Source organism: Acomys russatus, chromosome 3 (genome assembly GCF_903995435.1).
Source record: "Acomys russatus chromosome 3, mAcoRus1.1, whole genome shotgun sequence".
In the NCBI taxonomy this organism is placed as follows: domain Eukaryota; kingdom Metazoa; phylum Chordata; class Mammalia; order Rodentia; family Muridae; genus Acomys; species Acomys russatus.
Window position 1 is genome coordinate 32,145,893 of NC_067139.1, and position 26,621 is coordinate 32,172,513.

At 44.7% G+C, this 26,621-nt stretch overlaps 1 protein-coding gene across 1 annotated transcript in view; it reads right to left on the reverse strand.

Annotated features, from left to right (window-relative positions):
• Fam120a (family with sequence similarity 120A) overlaps positions 1–25,055 on the reverse strand; it is a 96,738-nt gene extending 71,683 nt beyond the window's left edge. Inside the window, exons 1-3 of the mRNA XM_051170952.1 lie at positions 24,563–25,055; positions 4,856–5,102; positions 678–760 (exon numbers count right to left, since the gene is read on the reverse strand). Coding sequence (XP_051026909.1) covers positions 678–760; positions 4,856–5,102; positions 24,563–25,036 — 804 coding nt within the window. The 5' untranslated portion in view covers positions 25,037–25,055. The remainder of the gene's footprint in view (positions 1–677; positions 761–4,855; positions 5,103–24,562) is intronic.
• Between the last annotated feature and the right edge of the window lie 1,566 nt (positions 25,056–26,621).

Consider the following 26,621-nt stretch of genomic DNA (forward strand, 5'->3'; position numbering starts at 1 on the left):
GTCCCAGAGCTAGAAGTGATACGGTGTCCAAGTCCCATCTTTGCATTTCCTAAACCACTTAACAAGTGATAACAGTAGTCACAGTAGTCACTGGCAGGTGCCAGCCAGAGTGTCCTTATGGCCCTTGGCAATGTCACTCAAACAGATAATCTCACTTCAGAACGCCCTGGTGAAACATCTCTTCTCGTGTTCATTACCATGACAAACGGAGAAATCAAAAGGGAAATGGGTAGAAAAACATTGTGTTAATAAGCCAGTGCAAATAAACCACTCTCCCATTATTCAAGAAACATTTCAATAGACTATTTTATAATCGTAGAAAAGTGAAAAGTTATGAAATTCTCAGGCTGCTAAAATATGTTCATCTAACTGACAGGTGACATTACCTATTGAAAAAAATCAGTATCTTAAGCAAAAATGTTAATCTATAAAAACTGAAGTTCAGAAAGAATCTTCCTGTCTAGCTAGGCACTAGATTCTCTGAATCTATCACACAGGTGTTGAGAACAAGGAAGGAAGCATGGTTATTAAGACAGAGCAGATCAGAAGATGAATCACAAACAAGACACTGCTACCCACACAGCATGTCCCCTTCTTCAGCAAAGTCCATAACACATTGTGAGAGCACTAGCAGTCACAGTGGAGTCAAAGCCTGGGAAATCAAGCCACGTTTGTACCTTCAGTGAGGCGAGTGGATGTTCTGGACCAAGTAAACTCCAATGAAAGGAAGCCAGGTCCTCATCAGGTAGTATGTGATTTCCTAGAATATAAATGTGGATAATATAAAAGCCATCATTATCAGTGCCTTCAACACCACTCTATGCTAGATAACGCAAATCCAGCTTCCAACCAGAAGCCGAACATTTCTTCACACTGCACTACGAAGTGACACAAACAGCAGGCAGCCCTCACAGCTGACTTTGCAGTATAGTTTGGACATCATTTGCACTAAGGACTTCACAGGCTACACACCTAGCAACTTCCCAACATATGAAAAAGTCAGTCTAAAGATTTCAGGAAGTCACACAGGAACCAGACCTAAGTTTTCATGTGTTCCTGAAACACCTGTGGTTCAAAAGTACTTGACAATTACACAGCTAGATGTGAAGTCTGCAGCTATAAAATCTTCCTTAGGAATATGAAGCCACAACTGTGCTACAGCATGAATTACCACCCACAGGTGTCATGACAGAGCACAAGACGACAACAATCCCTGAGCCGTCTGTCTCTGGCGAGCTGCTGGTCTACAAGTGGCCTACATTCTTGAAGGGTGTGTACTCTACTCTCACGGCAGGGCTGGTGCCGGAAACATCTATGGGGTGTTGGTACTCTTGCTAAAATTTAAATGTATCTATTTCCTAAGTGACTCTGTGATGTACGCCTCATGGTTTAATCACTTCTACATTAGAACACCAGCTTCACTAGCTACCTGCTGACAGACAACAGCGCAACGTGCAATCACTCGCAGCCTTGCTAAGCATGCTATCCCAAACACCAGCGATGAACCCCCAGGACATGCAGACCAGCACAGTCTAGCCCAGCTGTGCACACGGCTTCGCCTTTTATTACAGAAAAGGAAAATAGCTTTAAAGGCATTAAAATTTTTACAAAGCCTAAAGTAAATAATCTTACTTATAATTTATCTATAATTTGCCTAAACTTCTTACATAGACTAGATGCTATACCTCAAATTAATTAGTTTTTTTGTTTTGTTTTATTTTGGTTTTTTTGTTTTGTTTTGGTTTTGGTTTTTTGCTTTTTGGGGGGAGGGGGGGTTTCTTTTTTTAACTACTGGGAATTAAACAGAGGGCTAATATCACTTTACCACTGAGCTACTTACATTTTTTGTCTAGTGACAGCATCTAACTAAATTGCCCAGCAGTACTTAAATTTATGGTCTTCTTGCCTCATTCTCCTGGGTAACATGGATACACAGACCTAGCTAAAATATTACTATGGATTTTTGTCTTCATTTCTTTCAAAATTTTCTAAGATAAGTATCTAGAAAAAGTCTGAGTTGATATTACCTCCCATTAAATATCAGTTTCTTACAGAGAAAATCAAGCATTCATATTTCAAATTCTAGGCAAAAGACATTTTTGCTTAATACTTACGTAAACATGGAATCACCTATATAATGTGCCACCTACCTACCAACTTTTTAGTTAAATGGGTTCTTGATATGCTAGTTAACTCTGCTGGCCTAGAACAGGCTTGTCACCCAGCCCGGCCTCAAATTCCCAATCTTCCCATGTCAGTCTTCCAAATGCTGAGTACCCAGCTCAACACATACTTTTAACATCAAAACAAGTATCCTTTTACATTAGAACTTCTGAAAATATATTTCTTTTCTTTTTAAAGATTTGTTTATTTATTATTTTATGCACATCAATGTTTTGCCTGTATGTATATCTGAGTATTTCAGTTCCCCTGGAACTGAAGTTACAGACAGGTGTGAGCTGCCACGTGGGTGCTGGGAATTAAACCCAGGTCCTCCGGAAGAACAGCCAGTGCTCCTAACCGCTGAGCCATCTCTCCAGCCCCCTGAAAAATATATCTAATTTGTTCTAATTTTCTAAATCTCAAGACACAAAAATTCCATAAGAAACTATGCATGCAACTAGATCCAAGTAAACAACTCATAAAATTAATATTCTGTTATTATACAACAAAACATAAAACTGTTTATATTATTTATAAAAATCTTTCTGGCACTAGAGACGTAGGTCAGTTGGCAAATGCTTACCTTACAAGCATGAAGACCCAAGTTGTAACCCCAAAACCCACACAAAAAGACATGTGTGTGTCTCCCCCATGTGCACATATGGTTGTGAGGGTATGTGCCAGAGACAAGCACATGCTCCTTAGCGTTCACTAGCCAGCTCACCTGCTTATTGGTGAGCTCCAGGTCCCAGTGAGAGACACTGTCTCAAAAAAAAAAACAAAAACAAAAACAAAAACAAACAAACAAAAAAGTAAACGGCTGGGCTGTCCTGAGGAATGTCATTAAAGAATGGCTGTCTTCCATACACCCATCTTTCTGATGAGTAAGAATTTCTAAAAAGAACTCACAATCTAATTAATTTCACAGAATAGGCTAACTCCATAGAAAGTGCAGTAACTTAGCTAAAGACCATGCAGCTTCCCAAAGGGCCCTAAGAATCTAAACCAGGGAACCGAGGAGTTAAGTCCTAACTCCAAAAACACGCACTTCTTGTTGGACCTAGTTATACCAACTGAAAAGTTAGAGCTGGGCGTTAAAGTAGCTTGACACTGACACATACACAAAGACAGAGACACAGTAAGCTAACAGAGGAAAGGAACTACACTAAGCAAGTGCAGGGTAGAAAGTGTACATGTGCATGTCACCTCTTAAGGATCTAAGTAATATAAATTAGTACTCAAAACCTGCTGGGCAGTGGTGCTGCACACTTTTGATCCCAGCACTTGGAAGGTAAAGGCAGGCGGATCTCTGATTTTGAGGCCAGCCTGGTCTATAGAGTAAGTTCTAAGACAGCCAGGGCTACACAGAGAAACCCTGTCTCAAAAAACAAAACTAAAACAAGAACAAAACCCTATCCTTTCTGGAAATATAGCAAAAAAATTCTTTCACAGGTTGGTTTGGTTTGGTTTTGGTTTTCGAGACAGGGTTTCTCTCTGTGACGGCCATGGCTGTCCTGGACTCGCTTTGTAGACCAGGCTGGCCTCAAACTCAAGAGATCTGCCTGCCTCTGACTCCCTAGTGCTGGGATTAAAGGGGTGCGCCACCATGGCGGGCTTGGTTCTTTTTGTTTTGTTTTGTTTTTATTTACTTGTAAGAGTTTGTTTTTCTTTTTCTTTTGAAGCAGTTATTTATCCACTGGATGTGATGTCACACATCTGTAACCTGTGGAAAAGAGACAGGAAGACCTGAAATCCAAGCTCCACCTTGGCTACACAGTGACTAGAAGTGACCTGTTCTACATAAGACTCTAGCTCACAACAAAACACAACAAAAAAGGTAGCTGTTCTCTTTTATAGTAGTGGCTACCCAGAAATGGGAAAGAAACCATAACAATGCTCGGCCCTGTGGCACACGTTGTGTTGAAGATTTGTTTGGATTTTTTTCCCTTTTGGAATTTTTGGGGGGGTAGGAATTGAGACAGGGTTTCTCTGTGTAGCCCTGGCTGTCCTGGAACTCACTATATAGCCCAGGCTGGCCTCAAACTCAGAGATCCACCTGCCTCTGCCTCGTGAGTGCTGGGATTAAAGGTGTGCGCTGCCACCGCCCCCTGGCAATCTTTTTCTTTCTAATTGTAGACTTATTTTATTGTTTATGTGTTTTGTGTGTTATAGGTATGTATGTGTACCACATACACGTGTACCTCACGCTCACAGGTCAGAAGAGGGCATTGGATGGATCCTCTGGAACTGAAGTTATAAATGGTAGTGAGCTACCGTGTAGATGCTAGGAACCAAACCAGCGGGGGGGGAGTGCGATCCCGATCCTCTGCAAGAATAGCAAATGCTCTTAGCCTCTGAACCATTGCTCTAATCCAAGATTTATTCTATTTTTAACTGTGTGTGTGTGTGTTTCTACATGGAAATATGTACATGTGTGAAGGTATTTTCTCCAGAACTGTGAGTTTATCATAGAGTAGGTTTTCCAACCTGGATAGAACAAACATGCTAGAAACCAGAAACAAGAACAATACATTACCAGAGGGAAAAAAATCCAATAGAATGCAATTAAAGAGCCCATTCTGTCATTCTGATACAACACCAAAGCATTCAGACAGAAAAATCTTCAAAAGATACATCAGTGTGCTTACTGTACCACCCCCTTAGAAAACAGTTTTCACACTACTCCACCTACCTAACAGAGCAGCAAAAATAGGAAAACGGTTTGGGTTCAGGTCCAGTTGCTTGGCAACTTCGTGCATCAGATATTGGCTTGTGGTGAGACTCTTCCCGTTGCGGCTCAGTTTCAAGGCATGGGCACTGAAGTAGTAGGGGATGTTGCACAGTGCATAATCAGAGTCATACGCCACCAAGCCATGGAAACCATTCTCTCTGCAGAAGCCAATCACTTCTTGATGGTGATCCTCAATGCTCTGCGCAACCTACACACAAAGAGAAGGAAATGTCATCAGATGCAGGCTTTAACTGCAGCAGCAGGTTCAACAGGCAGATGTACGTGGCAGCATTAAAGAGCTACTGATATAAACATTATCCAAGTGATCAGTAAGTGCCAAGACAAGTGTGTAGCACCCTGCTCCAACAGGAATCTCAGAGACGGACTGAATTCAAATCACATGTCAGTAACTTACCACCCAATGTATACTGTAAATTAATTCTCCACTCACCACAATTCAAAAGTCACCCTCCTTGAAAACAAGCAAATCTGACAGATCCCTGTGATAATATTTTAAAAGAAAGGAAAATGGAGGGAGGTAAAGGAGATGGAGGAAAATTAAGCAGAAAGAATTAAGAAAAAGAAGCCGCCCACCTCTGCTATAGATAATACAATCTCTTCAGAAGTCAGAGAGCAACACTACTCTTCCTTTAAAGACCTTTATTACCTATCTGTCTCCTAGGACTATGCTCCTGAAGCATTCAATACAAGGGAACCTCGGGGTACACATGACCACCCTGAAAATAACTGTCCCTCTGCAAAGCCAGGACCACCACTTAGACTCACTATAATCTAACTGTCATGTTTGTGAAGAGAAGAGCCCGGGAATTTTCAACCATGCACAGCAAACTAGCCTAAAGGCTCACGAAGGAGCAGGCAGGAAGATGGCATCTAAGAGGACCTCTAGAGCCACCGCAGTCACAGACATAGACCCACAAGCAGTGAAACAGCTCTGAAATGTTAAAACCTAAGTCCAAATGGCTTTTTGAATTTTAAGAAAGATACACTTCAACTCCCAAACTACTGATTTCTCTTTTCTTAATTCTTAAGGTGTCCACTAAAATTCTAGAAGGTTGTTTCTACAATAAATGAAGGTATTTTAGAGACTAGAATTTACATTAAATCAGGAGACTTAGAAAAGAAATGCATGCCCCCCCCCTTTTTAAGGATTTATTTATTTATTTATTTATTTATTTATTTATTTATTTATTTATTATGCAGTGTTCTGCCTACGGTACACCTGCAGAGCAGAAGAGGGCATTAGATGACGTTATAGGTGGTTGTGAGCCACCACCTATGGTTGCTGGGGATTGAACTCAGGACCTCTGGAAAAGCAAGCAGTGCTCTTAACCGCTCAGTCATCTCTCCAGCCCCTAGTTCATGCCCTCTTTAACCGAAAATTTCTAAAATCACAATCTAATGCATGGATGTGATGAGTGAAATCTCAAATTAAACTAAATTCAATATTATGTTCCAGCAGCTAATAATCAGGTGACTATTGGGTTTCAGACCCAGGACAAGTTGCTAAGATGCTTTTTTTTGTTTGTTTGTTTGTTTGTTTGTCTGTTTTGAGATAGGGTTGCTCTGTCTAACAGAGCCTTAGCTGTCCAGGACTTGCTTTGTAGACCAGGACGGCCTCAAACTCACAGATATCTGGCTGCCTCTGCCTCCCAAGTGCTGAGGTGCCTTTTTAACCAAAGTGAAGTTGGCATCCAGGTTCTCTCAGCATCCCTATCTGTTATTCCAGGGGATGGGCTAGCATATTGTCTTCTACCCTGAACTCTCTGGGCCCTGTAGGGCCTCCTCGCCCCCAGAGGTTCTTTACTATATAACGCAGACTTCTCTCTCTCCCTCTCTCTCCCTCCCTCGACCCCCTCGCCGTCTCTTCTGTCTCTCCCCCTTCCCCCTACCTCTTCTTGGAATCAGTGACCCCGCCCAAGAGCTGGCCCCAATAGACCTGCATTTATATATTCTATTTTTTGCTTGAACTGGATCATTTCGTTGGCAGAAGAATACCAATCAATGACCAGGAGCTAGCCTACTGCACCTTAGTGCCACAGAACATCTGTGTTTCCTAAATGGTGGTCATCATTAAGCTAATCTCCTCTCTGGCTTTCACAATAAAAGTAGTTTCCAGGTCTTGCTAAAATACTAGTTGTAATGAAATCTCACCAAGAGGCAAAGCAAACTGTTAATAATAATAGTTAAAGGAAAAATAACCTTTTGAATTCTCTTCAGGAAAAAATGTAATAAAGCATTATACATTATAAGAAAAAGCAAAACTAAAATTAATCAAGTAATTCTCTATTCCTCATAAAAAGAGAAATTTACCTCATCCTTAACTCTAGAAACAGACCAACTAAAATAGAAAAGTAGCTCAAATTTTTTTCTAAAATTAATCACATCCAGAAATGGTAATATTTGTCTAGTCCCAAGTTCTTTAATCAAATAATTTTCTTCCATAGCAAGTTTAAAGTACTGTTAAATTTAAAAATCACTGGTTGTTTTCCAGCTGTCCCTAGAGAGCCACCATTCGCCCCTTCCTAGAGGATTCCTGGGACAGAGAGGTGGCCACTTGTTCTAGAGACACTTGTAGCAGATGGTGCAAGAAGTCCGTGCAGTCTATGTTTCTATCTGCAGGTCAGTTTATCAGCACCCTTGCTCCAGAAAACTGAGATTAGTTCCACCACCAAGGTTAGGAAGGAGGATAGCTGGGCTCAACTCCTAATTACATCACTCTCTGAACCTCCCAGGCTGTGTGGGCTTTATAGGGCAGAGGACAGGGGCTACATTCCCAAAACACTCCCAAGGAATTAATAGTTTTTCAGCCACAAACTGAAAAAAGAGGCTGCTCTGGGTAGGTTTCCAAAGACACACCCATGAAGATAAGGCAAATTCAAAGACAGGGAATTGGCCCTGGCCTGGCAGAACTCCACCTGGGATCAGGAGCCAGAAAGTGGAAGGTGAATACTAAGAGTCAGCAGAGGGCAGGTCTAACTTATCAGCTTTCAAACAATGCTGTGAGCATTGTAAAACCATAGGAAATATGTTTTTAAAACTATAAAACCTGCATGTTCTTTGACCAGAAACTCTATTCCAGGAAACAGCCTAAAAATTAATCCACCAAACAAAAATCATTAACATCATAAAAACAATCATAGTAACTTCTACAAAAGAAAACTAAACTTAACATTATGAAAAGGTAGTCATTGCAATTTTTCATGGAAAAACTTGAGGAAAGTTTCATTAAAATCTTAAACAAATCATTTTAGAGCACAATATAATGTAATTATAGCTATATAAAACTGTGTCTGTAGAAACAGGCTAGAAAGGAAAAAATCCAATAGAATATGTGTGCACAACTTGGGGGTGGAGGGGACAAAACAAACAAAGCTAAGGAAGCCTGGTTAAGGGCTGGAAGCAGGTTAGTGACTGGTTGAGGGCCTGGGCTCTATCCCAGCACCACCACAAAAGAACAAGAAAGAACAGTCCCACTCGAAAGCAGCCCACTCCCCCTCCACTGTGGACTTTGGGCAGACCCTTACATTTTACAGACAAGGCTCTCCACTCACACATCCACAGCAGCGGCTCATTCTCCCACCACAGCCACTTATACATACCCCCGGCCACTCAGAGTCTGTTGCTGCTGGAGAGACCGCCTTGCTAACCTGTAACTAAAGAACTCTTGGGAAGTCACGAGATAGGGCATTTCTCCTTCTCAGTGCTCTCCGGGGGTCAGGCCACAGCCTTCTCTAAAACAAGACGTGTGTGAGCAGAATCCCTGTCTTTTGTGAAGACGGACCCATAAAATATAGGAATCTGCTCACCGTCCACCGCAGAAAGAGGAGCAGAGCGTGTTCCTAACAGAGCTGTTCTTTTTCCTTTTCTGTAGTAGTGCGGGACTAGAACCTAATGCTAACCCACTTCCAGCCTTTAACCAGGACCAAATGAATGAATGAATAAGCAAGCTAAGTAACTATGAATGTTTGCAGTGGTCCAATAAGCAATTCTTCAAACTTTAAGCCATGGGTAGTTGACAAAAGACCTAGATAAGAATGTGAACAGAGTGGAAACACCACAAACAAGAGGTCTGAGCTGTAGGAAAGAGAGTACTATATCAAAGTGATCATCTATCCAAAAATAAAAATGAAGACACTGGGCATGGGAGTCACACCGGGAACCCCAGCACTTAGGAAGTGGCCGTAGGAGGACCAAGAGATCAAGGCCAGCCTGTCTCAAAATAAATAAACTGGATTAAAATTTAAATCAGGGCTTGGGGAGATGGCTCAGGTGATATACCTGCCACACGTGCAAAAGAACCTGAGCTGGGATGCCCAGAATTCACATAAAGAACGTCTGTAATCGCAGCCCTGGGGAGGGAGATCCAGGAGGCCCCGGGGACTAGCGGCCACAGCTCGAGCTTCCCTGAGACCCTGTCTCAAAACCTCAGGCAGAGAGCACTGGCCTCCACATGCACACGCACACATGAGCACATGTACATGTGTACACACATGCACATCACACATACATACACACCCAAATTAGTACTAAAGCTTCAGTGCTGGGGAACCAGGGTAAGGCAAACAAGAGCTACATCCTATTCTCCTCTGGTAACCAGGACTCCATTGCTTTTCCCTTCTCTTTTGTTTCTTCTCTTCCCAGGGTAAGCCTGGGAATAATACAATAAAATTTGTATAGCTTCATAAATTTGTTAATGTCAGTTTTCAGAAGTGAATAACAACTATTAAGCTTGAGGCTAGAGAGATGACTCAGTGGTTAAGAGTGCTTGCTCTGCCATCATAAGGACCAGAGTTCGAATCCCAGTACCCACGTAATGCTGGGCGGCAGTGGTGCACACCTTTAATCCCAGCACTCAGGAGGCAGAAACAGGCAGACCTGGGAGTTCGTGGGCAGCCTGGTCTACAGAGCAAGTCCAGGACAGCCACGGCTGTTACACAGAGAAACCCTGTCTCGAAAAAACAAACAAACAAAACAAAACAAACAAACAAAAAACCCACAAGCTTCTTCAACTCCAACTGAGGGCAAGGCCAGTGACCCACACAGGGACCAGCCTGGGCCAACAGGTGAGAGCTACAATCCTCCCACAGAGCAAGAAGAACTAGTGCTAAAATTTTACGTGGCAGCAAAGCCTCAAGAACACACTTTCTACTTAGTTTAGGGTGTTTATTTTTATTCTACTATCAACTTACCACAGAATTCTGAGCTAATGTTTTAATGTCAGTGTATTTGTTGGGGGAGGCGGGGTTGGTTTGGTTTTGACACGGGGTTTCTCTGTGTAGCCTTGGCTGTCCTGGACTCACTTTCTGGCCTTGAACTCAGAGATCCTTCTGCCTCTGCCTCTGGAGTGCTGCAATAAAAGCCTGTATGGTTTTAAATGTCAGATTAAAAAGAAACAAACAAAAAGCTGGAGAGATACCTGAGAGGTTAAGACCACTGTCTGCTCTTCCAGAGAACTAGTTTGGCGCCCAGCAGTTTGCAACTGTCTGCAACTCTCTTTCCAGCTTCCATGGCTGCCACACACACAAGTAGCACACAAACATATGTTCAGGCAAAATACCCACACACTTTTAAAAAATTGAGGCAAATAAGTCAAAACTGATTTTACAAAGAATTATTTTAAAGTGAATAAATTTTTCAAAATAAATTTAAAGTAAACTTTAAAAATTAAAACTATTTGAGAAATATATTAAAATACATAGAGAATGAAAAAATTTTTAAAAGAAGAAGAATGATTTAAAGTTTCCAAGATTAGGTAGCAAGTACAGTAATTACTGTTAACTATGAAGCAGCCACAGGGATAGCTTGGAGACAGTACTGCTGCTCCTAAAATCTAGGGAACGCACACTCCTATCCAGGTAGGAAAACTGCCTAATTAATATCTGTGTACTTCCATCTTCGTCACAGGGAAGCTAGGGTGACGGACACATTACATGTGAGCCACTCACAATCATTTCAGGTGACAAGCACTTGAAACACGGCAGGCACTTCTTTTTAAGTAAACCACGATATGTCAAAGAGAAACAGCACTGTGTACGGCTTTTCTCAGAATGCTTTTATGATGGCTCAGGGGATCTGAGAAGACACGAGTTAGCCTGGTCATATGAGGATGTAGATGAACCTGAATTCTTCTGTTTAAAAACAAGAACAGGCTTTGACTTCTGCCCGTGGAAGCCCTGTCAACAAGTGTTAGGTGGTGAAACTCCCAGCTTCTGTTCCTACTCTAGTCCAACTCACAGATTGGGGCACAGCAGTCAATTCCAGTCTGGTGAGGTAGGTTGTTGTTTCTGAGTTTAAAGGGGAGATTTATTTAACTACAGCAGCATTCATTCCAATTTCTCCCTCTAGAGAAACTACAATCACAGCCAACTAGGCATATCTTATATGCCTTGTTTGTTCCATTAGAATGGAAGGCAATGGTCTTAAAAGCAATGAAAAATATTTGTTTGAATTAGCCTAGAACTCCACTGCAGCTAGCAATGTTTCTTTAGAAATAAAAGGAGTGGCACCAAGAGATTCACTACTTTGGCAAGCATTAGGGAACTGCAAACCACAACCACAAGTAACCACATTCAATAGGATGGTACTACTCAAAACTAATTAGAAATTTAAAGCAAGCATGTGGGGAAGACAGAACCCTTGTGTCGGGTAAGAGCATGTAAGTGGTACAGCAAGTGTGGAGAACCGCATGGTTCCCCTAAAAGTGTACATCACTGGGGTTAGGGAGTTGGCTCAGCAGATAAAGCTTCTGCTTTGCAACTGCCCACCCACACCCACATACACATGGGGTGAACATGGCAGCCCATCTATAATTCCAATGATCAGAAGATAGAGATGACATTCCTGGAACAAGCTGGCTAGCTAGACTAGTGGAATCCCTAAGCTGAGTTCAAGAGAAAGATCCCCTGAGTCTCAATAAGGAAGGTAGAGAGATCACTAAAGGTTGACACTTGACATCAACCTCTGGCCTCCACATGTACACATATACATGTGCTCACATAAACATGCACACTGCACATAAATACGCAAAAAAATGCTAGGGTGGCAAATTATAAATTATGTTTACCATATTACAATTGTTAATAATAATAATAATAATAATAATAATAATAATAATAATAATAATAAAGTATCACCCTAACTTGATAAGATATGACTGCTTTTTCTTTTTTTTTTTTGTTTTGTTTTGGAGACAGGGTTTCTATGTGTAGCCTTGGCTGTCTTGGAACCTCTGTAGACCAGGCTGTCCTCAAACTCATGGAGCTCCATCTGCCTCTGCCTCCCAAATGCTGGGCTTAAAGGCATGCACCACCACCACCACCCAGCCAAAATATGATTTCTTACTTAATAAAAAAAAAAGAAATACAAGTTTTATTTGCCCTGTGGATATGACAATTAAGCATGTGTGTAATACTTTTTCCAAGCTACCAAAGGGTATGGCTTTTATTCTATTTTTCAATTTTCATCTCTTTAGCAGGTTGTTTGTTATGTTTGACTCAATGCTTATTTGGTAACAAATTTTCTTTGTTTTTCTTCTCTTCTCCAAATAAATAAATAAACAAATAAATAAATAAAAAGGGAGTAGATACCTAAAAGAAATGCAAGCTAAATTTATATTTTTAAAACCTGATGAAGAGAGACATCCATAGTATTATCATATGAATTCTATTTAAAATAGGCTACTATAGTAACCTCCAAATGACTCAGCTAAAACTTAACAAGATTGTTTTTGTTAAAATCATTCTAAGCTGAGCACAGTGACATATACCTAAAGTCTAAGTTATAACATAGCAACATCTTGTATCTAAATAAATAATAAAATTTTAAATTCATCCCAAATTTTGAAATGCCAAAACTTAACTTTCAGAGTTCAGAAAAAAGAATTTTAGATTGATAAAATTTCCCATAGTGCCAAGCGTGGTGTTTCATGCTTTTAGTCCCAGCATTTGGGAGGCAGAGGCAAGCAGATCACTCTGAGTTTAAAGCCTGCCTGGTCTACAAAGAGAGTTCGAGGACAGCCAGGGCTATTACACAGAAAAACCTTGTCTCAAAAAAACAAAAAACAAGCAAACAAAAAATAAATAAATAAATAAACAAACTTCCCAGAGCAATGTTGCCAAAGGCCTAAGGTCCAGCAGCTTGCAAACACTCTGGGCAGGGTCTAGAGAGCCCCAGCCATCTCAGTGGGCCTATTACTATTTTCATGAGTGGGCTCTAGCTGCAAGGATGGAGACCTGAAGACCACACTGGACCTCACGAAATCAGCCCTTTGGCTGGACCCCTCCTGTTAGTTCACCATACAACAGCATGGAGAAGCCCTTCTCATATTGGGGGACAGCGGGGGAGTGTTGAGACACAGTTTCTCTGTGTAGCCTTGGCTGTCCTGGACTCACTTTTAGACCAGGCTGGCCTAGAACTCACAGAGATCCACCTGCTTTGGCCTGATTAGCTTAATTCTTTTTTTGTCATTATTTTTGTTTTGTTTTGTTTTTCTGAGACAACAGCAAAATAAACAAACACCAAATGCCCCGGGCACCAATGGATGCTGTTACCTCTCGATGGCAGCCATGCTTTCCCCAAGATGCCTAGAAACAAAGTGCTTCAAACCAGGAGCAACAAGACAGAAAGCCCCCAACCGGCAGTTCACCCACAGCCCTCTTTATGCCTTCCCAACAGAGTTGAGTTAAGATGAGTAAAAGGATTACTGCAAGATAAAACCTATGCACCAGGTGGCTGGGATGAGCTCAGGCCTCACCTTTGGAATTAATTCTGACTCTAGACAGGAAAAATTCTACTTCCTCCTATCACAGCCTGGGGGGAGGCAGTGACAGCGCTGGGTGTGTCACACTGCAGGTAGTCTGTGAACAACTACAGTGAGCCAGAATTGTTTGTTCTAGGAGCTGGGTGACAAGCAAGGTCCTCGAAGTAGTTACTCTCCATAGGGGAAAAATAAGTAAAAGCAAAATAAAAGATAGGCTATACAGACACCTGAGGAATTTTAAAACATTTTAGAACTCTCTCTGTAGACCAGGCTGGCCTCAAACTCATAGAGACCGGCCTGCCTCCGCCTCCCAAGTGCTGGGATTAAAGAAGTGTGCCACCACCGACAGGCTGGTTCCTGTATTTTTAAGAATATGTTTATTATTCTTTATGTGTACACGTATGTCACGTACATGCATATGAGTGAGGACAGAGGGTCTCATTAGACCCCCCCTAGAGCTGTACACTATGTGCTCTTAACCACTGGACCATGGCTCCAACCCCAAACCCTGGTTCATTTACATGTCTAATTGGTTTTGAGTTTTCTGGTTCTTTTGAAATTCTGTCTATAAATCCACTGGGAAATAGCCTAATTATTCAAAAGTTCTAAAATATTTTTTCTTCATATACAATTTTTTGACATTTACTCCTATAGTTTGATTGCCTACTGAGGTTGGAATGTATATTATGTGTTAATTAGCTTCTTTCCATTGGTATAAATTTCAGTAAACTAAAATGAAGAATATTGTAATCTAAAAATATCTTAATATATATAAATGCATGATTAAACACTTGAGCTATATTTCTTAGTTCTCTTCCTGGTATAGAAAGGTTCCAAGAGTCCTACAATTTAAGACTCCATGGATTTGGTCCTTGCCTTGGCACTGCTGATATTTGGGACTAGCTAATTCTGCTGAAGGGAGCTGTTCCAGGGGCTACAGAATGTTGTAGCATCCCCGGCCTCTATCCAGTTAACACCCTCTACCCTGGGGGCTCTGAACACTGCCAGCTACCTCATCTGTCAAACCTAACTAAGAACTATTCACAAGTCTTCACAAATACATCTTATGGCATCAAAAAGAGTTCTAAACATGGGGGGGGGGGGGAATGGGAGGATACAAGGGATGGGATAAACATTGAGATGTAACAAGAATAAATTAATTTAAAAAAAAAAAAAAAAAAGAGTTCTAAACATTAACAAGAAAGACTTAACCTCACACTTTCTAACCCATGACAAGCTTCCGAAAGACTTTCCTAATTCTCAATTCCTTTCAGTGTTGCATCCCAGGCAGTAACAGGCACTCAGTTGTCCAATAAAATTAAGCTCCTTTTGGGGCTGGAGAAATATGCCAGTGGTTAAATGCACTGGCTGCTCTTCAGGAGGGTCAGGGGTTCGAGTCGCATCACCCATATAGCAGTTCACAACTATCTACAACTCCTGTGCTAGAGAAATCTGATGCCTTCTACTAACCTCCGTAGGCACCAAGCATGCACACGGTGTAGCTATATATATATAGATGCAGGCATAAAATAACTAAAAAATTTTTAAACAATAATAATTAAGCCCCTTGGGAAACAGAAAAGGGAATATAATACATCTTAATAAATGTGTATGGATCCAAATGTTGAAAGAAAATAAAATGTGTCTGTCTGCGTAAAAGAACACAATAAATATTTTAATTAAAAAGTGAGTATTGGGAGCCGGGCGTGGTGGCGCACGCCTTTAATCCCAGCACTCGGGAGGCAGAGGCAGGCGGATCGCTATGAGTTCGAGGCCAGCCTGGTCTACAAAGTGAGTCCAGGATGGCCAAGGCTACACAGAGAAACCCTGTCTCAGGGGGAAAAAAAAAAAAAAGTGAGTATTGGGCTGGGTGGTGGTGGTGGTGCATGCCTTTAATTCCAGCACCTGGGACGCAGAGGCAAGCAGACCGCTGTGAGTTCAAGGCCAGCCTGCTCTATGGAACGAGTCCCAGGACAGCCAGAGCTGTTACACAGAGAAACCTTGTCTTAAAAAAAAAAAAAAGTGAATATTGGTATAGTGGTGCAAATCTTTACTCCTAGCACTTGTGAGGCTGAGGCCATCCTGATCTACACAGCAAGTTCTTTTTGTTGAGATTGGGTCACACTACATAACTTGCTATGTATACCAATCTGACTTTAAACTCAGCCTTCCTCTACCACCCAAGTGCTGGGATTAAGGGTGTGTGCTTGCTTGCTAAGCAAGCTCTTTAAAAAATAGTTTACTTATTCTTATTTTATGTGCATTGGTCTTTTGTCTGCATGTGTCTGTTGTGAGGGCATCAGATCCCCTAGAACTTGAGTTACAGACAGTTGTGAGCTGCCATGTGGGTACTGAAAATTGAACCCTGGTTCTCTGGAAGAGCAGCCAGTGCTCTTAACTGCTGAGCCATCTCTCCAGGCCCTATATAACAAATTTTGGATCAGACAAATCTACATAGTAAAACCCTATCTCAACAAAAGCAAAAACAAGGCCTGGCACAATGGCACATATCTTTAATTCCAGCGCTCCAGAGGCATACACAGGGAGACCCTGATTTGTTTGTTTGACGTCTGTTTGTTTTTGAAGTGAATGTTGGAATTGCAGAGATGGCTCAGTGGCAAAAGTGCTTGTTTTGCAACCATAAGGACCTCAATTCAAATCCCCAGCACCCACAGTTGCATGCATCTATAACCCATCCTTAAGGGGCAGAGGCAGGCAGACCCCTAGAACCCGACAGCCAACAACCTAGCCTAACCAAAACAACAAGCTGCCAGTTCAGTGAAAGGCCCAGTCTCTAGGCAATTAAGTGGTCACTGACAGAAGTAGATACCCAAAGGCCTCCTCAGGCCTCCAAATGTGCGCACATGGATACACACATGCAGAAGGTGGTATTTGAGACAGGCTTTGAAATGAGTAAAAATTTGACAAGCTAAGCGAGGTAGCAATCAGAAAAGATGGGATGACAGAATCAAGTAAGTGAACAGATAAATAAGGGAGTGTGAATCATGAAGTAAGATATAATGGCTAGGGCTGCAGAAGAGTCTACAAGTCTGAACGAGTCAGACTCTAATGGCTTGCTTCAAGTCTGAGCATGAGAGAGGCCTCCCTGAAGATGTGGTGGGCTGCTCTACGAGAGTGTGCAAGATGAATAACTTGGGATAACTCTGTGGGACCAGAGGCCATTCCGGCCAGCCAGTATGACAGTCAGGAAATGGTACTGGTTCATAGACTCTGGTTGTATTTTAATCTATATCATTTCTTAAATACCAATAAATAGCCAATAATTTGGTTTCAGAACTTGCCAATGGGTTTGGCAAAGTAGCTGTGGGGGAGCCTTCTGTGTCAGAGATGCTGGGAAGAAGGAAGAGGACACTGTGATGCTGTTACTGTAAGGTCCGGCAGAATTGAAGGTGAAATGGTCAGGTGGCTCTGAAGTAGTGGAGACTGATAGGAGTGAGTCTCAAACCTGGCTGGATGAAAAGGAAAACTAGAGACTGTGAAAAGAAATGGTAAGAGGCAAGGGGGATCTGGGCAAGACGTCCAGAAAGGAACACACAGCACACAGGCCTGGAAGGGGTTGGCATTTATCAAGTCTGTACTCTGGGTCAGCCAGCGGTGAAATTAGTATTCATTCAGAAGGAGAGGCCCAGAGGCAGGCTAGGGACCCAGCTGGGTATAGGTGTGTGGAGAACAAGCCTGCTTGGTAGAAGCGGGAGGGGACCACTAGTCAGTAGGGGACAGAGACAAGACATACAGTGAGAGCTTGACCGGTATCAGATATTAAGAGCATATGGATAAGATGCCCCTCACAAAAGGTAACCCTGGACACCAGGAACACCGGGAAAAAGAGCATGTAGTTAGGAAGCTCCAAGGACTTTGGCCTTTACGGAAAGTCACAATTTAGCAACCCCAAGAAATTGCAGGTGGGAAAATACAGTGGGACTCTAGAAACAAGAAGAGATTTAGATGATTATAATAATGTGGTAACAATCAACGCTCAAATAATAAACTGGTGCTCAAGAGCTGAATCCAGCCTAGAGCTTGGCTTGGCTTGGCTTGGCTTGGCTTGACATTTTTTAAGTGAACAACTTCAAATAAAATATGGATTTCTGATTTACTTGAAGAATTTGAACATCTGGCAATGTTGATGCACAGTCCTGCATGGCTTTCACGTCACTGAGCATGGTGGCTCATGCTTATAATCCCAGGAGGCTGAAGCAGGAAGGCTACTTTTAGTTTGAGGCCAGCCTGGGCTACACAGAGTGATACTCTGTCTTGAGGAGAGAAAAGTAAAAAGCAAGACAAGACATGGGAGGAGAAGGGAGGGTAAAAGAGGAAGGAGACAGAAGAGGGAAAAGGGAGGGAAATGGTTACACGAGCCGCAAAGGCTGGACAAACTACAGATCACTTCTTTAAAAAGAAAACTAAAGGGGCTGGAGAGGTGGCTCAGTGGTTAAAAGCACTGTCTGCTCTTCCAAAGGACCCAGGTTCAATTTCCAGCACCCTCACGGCAGCTCACAACTGTCTCTAACTCCAGTTCCAAGCAATCTGACACCTACATACCGATGCACACAAAATAAAAAACTTAACAAAACAAAACAAAAACAGACAACTACAGGGAGGGATATGATAGTGCAAGCTTTTAATCCCAGCAGAGGCAAAGGTAGGATGGTATCTGAAATTCAAGACCAACCTAGTCTACATAGCGAGTTCCAGGACAGCAGGCCTAAATAGAGACCTTGTCTCAAAAAATAAAAAATAAAAATAAAAAAATATATGTGAAAATATTTTTCACACATTAAAAAGCTGCTGCTAATGTATAGTATAACATATGACATAAAACACATAGCTTTGGGAGCTAGAGAGATGGCTCAGTGGCTAAGAGCACTGGCTGCTCTCCCAGAGGTCCTGAGTTCTATTCCCACCACCAACATGGTAGCTCCCAACCATCTGTAATTGGGTCTGATGCCCTTTACTGACTTTCAGGTGTACATGCAGAGAGACTTGACTAGTCAGTTAGACTGAAGTATACTTCAAGAAAATGCCTGAATATGCATTCCTCCTGTTAGCAACACAGGGCTGTAGTTACAAAACTGACATACTGGAGAAAAATATTTATTCTTAACAGATGACCTGTTTGAGTAAATTCTGAACTGTATTTCCTGGTTACTAAGGTCCCTGAGAATTGCTCTTAGTTCTTTGGAGCTAATGATGTGTGATTTTCTTCTACACAGAAACCCTGCTGCTCCTATTGTAACGACAAAAAAACCTGCTATCAGAATGGCCAGGGTGTGAGCACTATGTAGGCACACCCTTAAAGCACTCATACAATGGAACTGGACTTTTGACTTGAGCCTGCACTTCCCTTTGTAGGGTTACCAGGCTCCATTTGTAACTGAGTCAGTTAGATGCTGCTTCTTACCATGCAAAATGGACAGTAAAGACGCTGAGCACTAAAGGACAGAGTGAGTGTGAACAAGGATCAGCAAGCATCTAGGCTGACACTACTTGTCCCTGCCACCGACTCCCAAGAACAGATCACCATCCCTAAAGGCACGTGGCTCGGCTGAAAACAGGAGCACCTTTCCATGGATGTTCCAAGTAAAGAGAGCAGAGCATTGATTTACCCAAGCCCCACGGGAAAGAGCCTCACACCTACACCTCCAGCCTGCGAGGAGAGGTGTTTAGACTGTGCCAGTGAATTAATGTCACCAGGATTTTTAAATAAACACAAGTCATTCCCTGAGGCTTGAAAGGTTACCATGACTCAAGGCACAAAAAAAGGCCACTCTCCCAGTGACCAACAAATGCCATGTTCAAGTAACACTATATAGTGTCCACAAGAAAATTATCTTGCATATAAGCCAACTCCTAACGGCCACAGAGATGCACTAACTGTGCCAAACATGCAGCTAGTAGGGGCAGCAGGAAGGCTCCACAGACAATGGCACCTGTAGCCAAGCTCAACAACCTGAGTTCTATTCCTGGGACCCACATGGGAAGAAACTGTCCTCTGGCTTCCACATGTGCCCGCCCACAAATAAATTTAAATGTAATTTTAAAATATGATTATTACTCTATCAAAAAGGTATTCTCTAAATAAAAAAGGATTTCTCTAGATAAAGATGACAGGAAATTATAACTTTCTGCCAACTTATAAAACACTAGAGAAGGTAAGGGAGTAGGAAAGGGGAGGTGGAGGTGGAGCCAACCAAGAAAACACGGTTTACATGTATGAAATTTTCAAAGATTAAATAAAAGATATCCTATTTTTAAAACACTAGAAAGAGTTGGGCATGGTGGTGCATGCCTTTAATCTCAGCACTAGGGAGGCAGAGGCAGGCGGATCGCTGTGAGTTCAAGGCCAGCCTGGTCTACAAAGTGAGTCCAGGACAGCCACGGCTACACAGAGAAACCCTGTCTCGAAAAAAAAAGAAACCTAGAAAAATGAAAAGGGCAGCTTTTGTAGTTTTGTAACAGAAATGCTTTATACAATATAATATATGCCTATGTGTTCATGTCAATATTTATCTAACTTTTCTTAATAGTAATTATCATACAGTAAATTAATTTATATTTATCTTTGGCTTACAGTTTTGATTTTTTTAATGTTATCATCACCAAACAGAGGACAGTTTGGCCTCCATCTGACAGCTCACGATCACTGTCAGTGCCACAGCCTCTCCTCCTTTGACTCTCAGAGACACTGACTGGATCCCCATCACCGTGGCTTTCTTTTTAAGAGAAAGTCATATAAAGAGAATCACATTTTGTGAACTTGGCCGTGTGTGTGTCCGTGTCCGTGTGTGTGTGTGTGTGTGTGTGTGTGTTTATATGCACATGTTGTATGGAAGCAGAGGTTGATGATGGGCATCCTCCTCAAGTGCTTTCTACCTTATTTTTTGAGAAAAGGTTTCTTCCTAGACATGGCACTTGACTTACTGGCCAGCCAGCCCCAGGGATCTTCCCATATCACTCTGCCAGCACTGGGGTTGCAGCTGCACATTGCAATGCTCAGTTGTTCTGTGGGTGCCAGGATCCTACTTTAGAGCCTCTTCCTTGTACAGCAGCCATTACCACCTGAGCCACCTCCCCAACTGCTAGTTGTTGCTGTTATCGGGTTTTGTTTTGCATGACAGAGTCTCATGGAGCCTAGGCTGGCTTCTAATATACTTTGCAGCCAAGGATAACCCTGAACTCTGGTCCTCCTGCCTTTACCTCCCAAGAACTGAGACTAGAGATGTCCAGTTTATGCAGTGCTGGGCATAGACCCCTGGGCTCCACACAAGCAAGGCAAGCACTCTACCAACTGGCTACATTTCCCCAGTGTTTATGTGACTAGTCTCATTAAGAAAATACCCATTGGTGGGATTTGCTAGAACATGTACCTTAATGTACATGTACCCTGAGAAACTGCCACTAGAGAAATGGCTCAGTGATAAATGGCACTGACTGCTCTTCCAGAGGACCTAGGTTCAATTTTTAGCACTCACATGATAGCTCACAACCATCTGTAACTCTAATTCCGGGAAATCCAACGTCCTTTTGACTTCTGCATGCACCAGGCATGAAAGGATGCAGAGATATACATGCAGGCAGAACACCCATACACATAATAAAATAGCTGCCAGGCCAATTCCAGATGCTCAGAATCCTGCTAGCACCCGGTACTGATAGGTTTTCTTAGTCACCCATTTTAGAAGTTATGTAGTGACAGTGCATCACTGTTTTAAAGTTTTATGAGCATTCAAAAAGCATTTGAAAATCCAACCCAGTCACAGATACACACACACACACACCTTTAAACAGAGAACACCAAAGATAATTTTTATTACTCAAAATCATCCTTTTTAAAACATGTAAGTTATTACTTTTTAAATTTTATTTTTATATTTATTTTGTGTGTGAATGTTTTGCCTGTTTGTATGTAAGTGCACCACATTCACATCTATTGTCTGTGGAAATCAGAAGATGGTTTTGGATCCCCTGGAACTGGAGTTATCGATTGGGAACCACTATGTGGATGCTAGGAGTCAAACCCAGGTCCTCTGCAAGATTAAGTGGCCCCCTGCTAGCCCCTCAAAATCATCCTTGAAGAATAAATACTGCACTACCCTCAGGGACACCAAAATACACAGAATTGTTTTCTTGTTTAAAAATAGCACCTAGAATTCTGTCTGCTTTTTACAGTTTCCCATCTTCTCTCTGGTGTCACTTTTTGCTATTAATGGAGCTCCTGCCTCCAACAGACTTTCTTCTTCACCCTCTCCTCAGACAGAGCTGAGAAAAATGGACAGCCAGAGTTGCTAGAGTTATATCTGCAAAGGCTTGAGCAGGTTGAGAGAGATCATAAAGGACCCTTCAGGCAGGAAAGACAACAGTATCCCCTGACATTCTATGCAACACTCTTGATATCTTGCTTGGTTGCTGAGAAATTTCTAAAAGCTAAATTTCTTTAGGCATTTTTTTTTCCAAAAAGATGAGGTTGCTACTTAGAATGCCAGATTTTCACCCTCAAACCTAGGGTCCTCCTAACAAGCCCACCTAGATCTATCTTAATTGTGGCTCAACTCTAGCTCCCAAACATCCGCCACATTAGTCAAAATCCTGGGCGCCTACTAAGTACCTGAGGCATTCACAAGGGCTCAAAGATGTTACAATTAGCCAGGTGTGGTAGCAAGACCTTTAAGTCCCGCCTGAGGAGGCAGAGGAGGGATGAGAGGACCTCTGTGAGTTTGAGATCAGCCTGGTCTCCACAGAGAGTTCAAGGCTAGCCAGGGCTATGACATCCTCTCTTTAAAAAAACAAAACAAAAAAAAAAACAAAAAATTTACAATTAAAAAAAAAACCCAACATTTCTCACAAAAAGATCAAAGCACACATGCACACACCAGCGCATACACACACAGCAGTGGGGGTAGGGAGATGGGAGGGGGGATGAGAGAGAGGGGGGGGAGCGCTCCTCTAATCTGATGCAATATTCAGTGTTCTCTTGATTGTCTTGGCTGACTAAAGACACAGCCCTGTGCTCTTAGCAAAAGCAGGTAACAAATAAAGCTCATTTTGTGTCTGAAATGTTACTACTTCCCATCCCTAAACAACATTAAACCAGGCCCATCTTCAGGCTGTCCACTAGAGGTGGACCACAGAGAACCGGCTTCATTTTCCCCTCCAAAGAGCCCCAGGCTACAGAGAAAAAGTGAGAGGCTCACATCGCCTCTCACACGAACTCTCTGAGAAATGACACACTGTGCATCTGCCACACTCCTGCGCCAATCACCACGCTTCCAGCCGCCTCCACCCACAGACTTAAACACGACTTCACCAATTGCAACAGGACCCTGGGTGGGACTTCCGCAATCATTTTAGACTTAACTACCACCATCTCATCAGTGCCAGCAGGGATGATGAGGAAGAGGGAGACATTCTAAAACTTTTAACTCAAGCTCAGTTCCTCCCACCCCACCAAAAAAAAAAAAAAGAAAGAAAGAAAGAAAAGAAAAGAACAAATTAGAAGGCAATGGCAAGCCTTAAAAGTTGAAACAGCCTCATCCCCCAAAAAATAAGTGTTTTAAAGGAAATGTGAGGAACAGTTAGGTGCTCAGCTCTCAGTCAACTGCTGAGCCTGTAAGTTCTCCTCTGGCCCAATTGTGGGTGCAGAGCCTTCTGCCAAACGGGCAGCAGAAGGCTGACAACGTGTTGTGGAGCTCTCCTTACGCACCATCAGGGCCTGCTGAAGGTCACTGAACGCTTCCTGTGCAGCAGAAAAGTAGCTGGAGCAAGCCCCTTCCTAGTTCTTCCTGATTCCGAACAGCTACTTTCACATCAGCCATCCAGAACTGAACCAGTTTAAAAGTCACAAAAGTGACAACATCCCACCTCACCAAGTTTTACAGCACCTTGAAATCTAAAACCAAAATTGTGCCACAGACAAGTTCTCCAAAAGGAGCAGGGGGTCTGCCTGCCTTCAGAATCAAGGGACCAGCACGGGGCTATACACACAGGCTTATCTCCCACAGTTCTGCAGGCTGTTTCCAGCCTCTTGTCCTTTAGGCCCTGGCGATCTGCCGTCATTTATTCGACAGGCTTCCAAGATAAACCTGTTGCTGGGAAAGAGCGGGTTAATTTCGACAGATCGGTATACACTGAAGTCTAAGGCCACTGTGTAGTCCGTCTGCCTCCAAGGTTAGGGGGGAGCCTAAGGATGTTGGAGATGACACCCCCAATCCCACTTAAAGTGGAGGTCTGTCCACCGGCTTCAAGTGTCTCCTGCACAAGGTCCACAGCAGGCCTGAGAGTAGGGAGGGAGGAATGGCTGTGGGAAAACTTCAACTACGCCGGGCCTAAAGGGCCTGACATCCATCTTGCTCCAGGCCCCCTCAGCCGAGCTTGTAGCGAGCCTGGGCATGATGACACACCGTGTCCCGAGAGATGCCCTGAGGGACACTGAGGCCTGCTCTCAGGCCTTCCACAGGCAGGAGCACCCAAGACTCAGCCTGGGCCAGACTGGGCTTCCCGGAACTAGTTCAGCGCTGACACTGGCCCAAGAGACACCCCCCCTCGCCCCGATTCTCCAGGTCCAACCCAAACCCAAGCCCAAAGGGATCCGAAGTCTAAAGCCTCGAACCCTGGCCCAAGGGTCCCCGGGCCCAAGGGACCTCAGGCTCAACTCCGATCCCTGTCCAAGCAATTCCAGACCCAGCCCAAACCCAAGCACGAAGAGGCCCGTAGCCCAACTCTGACCCCTGCCCAAGTGACCCCAGACCCCGACCCTGACCCAAACCCGAAGGCATCACAGTCCAACGGGCAGCAGGCCCGACCCTGACTCGGACCCAAAGAGACCGTAGCCCCAACCCCGAGAGACCCCGGCCCACCGGCCCCTGCCGCACCTTGACGTGGAAACGGATGAGCGCCAGGCGGATGCAGTGGGCCATGCAGACCGGCGGCAGGAACCAGACCTTGGGCGGTGGCGTGCCCTTGTTCTGGACATGGCTGACGATCTGCTGCGCCGTCTGGCGCTCGTTGCCCTGCCGCTTGACCCATTCGTGCAGCCGGGCCTTCTCGAGCGCGCCGTTGAAGAAGACGAAGAGCTCGATGTTGCCGCCGAAGCAGGCCTTGGCCAGAGCCGCCAGGTAGCCGAGCATGTGGTTCCACTGGCCGCCGCTCACCCAGTCGGTGTAGAAGCCACCGTACAGGCGGTGCAGGCAGTTGTCCGCATCCACCAGCAGGCGCAGCGGGGTCTGCGGGGGCCGCTGCCGCCCGCCGCCCACCAGGCTGCCCCGGGCCAGCTTCTGCAGCTCCACCGGCACCACGGCGCTCGGGCAGTGCTTCTCGATGTAGTCCTGGAAGCCCTGCACGCCCATGGCGGCGGCGGCGGCGGCGGGGCGGGCGCGCGCGGGCGGCGGCGGCGGCGGGGCCGGCGGCGGCGGGGCGGGGGGCGGCGGGGCCGTGGCGCGGCCGGCGGGCGCGGGCAGCCTCAGGGCGGGCTGGGGCTGGCCGGGGGCGCGCTCACGGCCGCCGCGGCCGCCATGTGCTGCCGCCTCCCAGGGCCATGTCTGGGGAGGGACCTGCGCCGCCGCCGCGCTGCGAGGCCGAGGCCGAAGCTGGGCCGGGCGGGGCGGCGCTGACGTCGGGCCCGCCCGCGCGGATGCGGGAGGCGGAAGAGGCGGCGCCGGGCCGCGGCCGGGCTCCCGGGGCGGCGGCGGCGGCGGCGGCAGCGGGGCGGAGAAGGAGGAGCGCTGCTTGGCTCGTCGGGCCCTTAGGGGGCCGCGGCCGGGCGAGCTCGGGGCGGCGCCTGGGCCCGTGCAGGCCGCGCCCTGAGGCGGCGGGCCTCCTCGGCCGGCTCCGCCCCGCGCGCAGCTGCGGGCCCAGGAGGCGTGGTCTGCAGCTTGCGCTCCTCCTCCGCCGCGTGTGTCGCGCGGCGGGGCGGGGATGCCAGGAGCCTCGGAGTGCAAGATACCGAGGAGGACAGCGGCGACAAGATGGCGTCGCTCCCGGGGACAGCGCCGGGGCTTCAGAGCTTCGCGTCAGAGCCCGGCTGAGAAGACTCCCCGCGAGCTGCGAAGCCTCCCCGGGGTAGCGCCGCCCTCCGGAGGCGAGCGGATGCGCGCTGTCTCGGGAGCGCCTGAGAAGGCAGCTCCGGCCGTGAGGATCCCGCTAAACCCAGGCGGCTGCGGTACGTGTGCTGTGCTGGGGCCGAACGTTCTGCACGAGAAGTCGTTCCCCGCACCCCAGCTCATCTGAAAGGGAGCCGGGGATGTGGCTCAGTTGGCACAGCGCGTATCTGGCAGGCGCGACGCCCAGCCTGCGTGCTGCGCAGGCAGTAATCCCAGCACTCTGGAAGAGGAGGCGGGAGGATCAGAAGTTCAAGGTCATCTCATCCAATTGGAAGCCAGCCTGGGCTATGGGAGCCGGCGTCTCAAAAAAAAAAAAAAAAAAAAAAAAAAAAGGCGGGGGGTGGGGTGGGGGCGGTGAGTAAAGGAGCGTTTTTGGTTTGGTTTGGTTTGGTTTTGCTTACCTCCAGTTCTTCGTCTGTTCTTTTTCTAGGTAAGCCGCTGCTGGAGCGGGGTGCACTAGACACAGGAATGACCCATCACGCAGAGATAGCTACTGAGCACCAAGTCCATGTAGACCCAAATCAGAATCTCCGAGAAAGCATAAACTGGATTCTATTTTTTCTTTCTTTTTTTTTTTTTTTTTAAGAATACTTTTTATTCTTTGACAATAGGTTGTGAGTATAACACTCCATCCTTCCAACCCGCTCCTGTGGTGCCTTGATCTTTTTTCTTTTTTTTAAGGCCAGGTACGTTATACCATTTATGTATAAAATTCGTGATGAGGCCAGGCGTACAAGTCATTTAGAAATTAAGAGTTGCACTTAAAGCCTCACTAAAATAGTCAAAAAATTTTGTAACTCAGCTGGGCAGTGGTGGCGCAGGCCTTTAATCC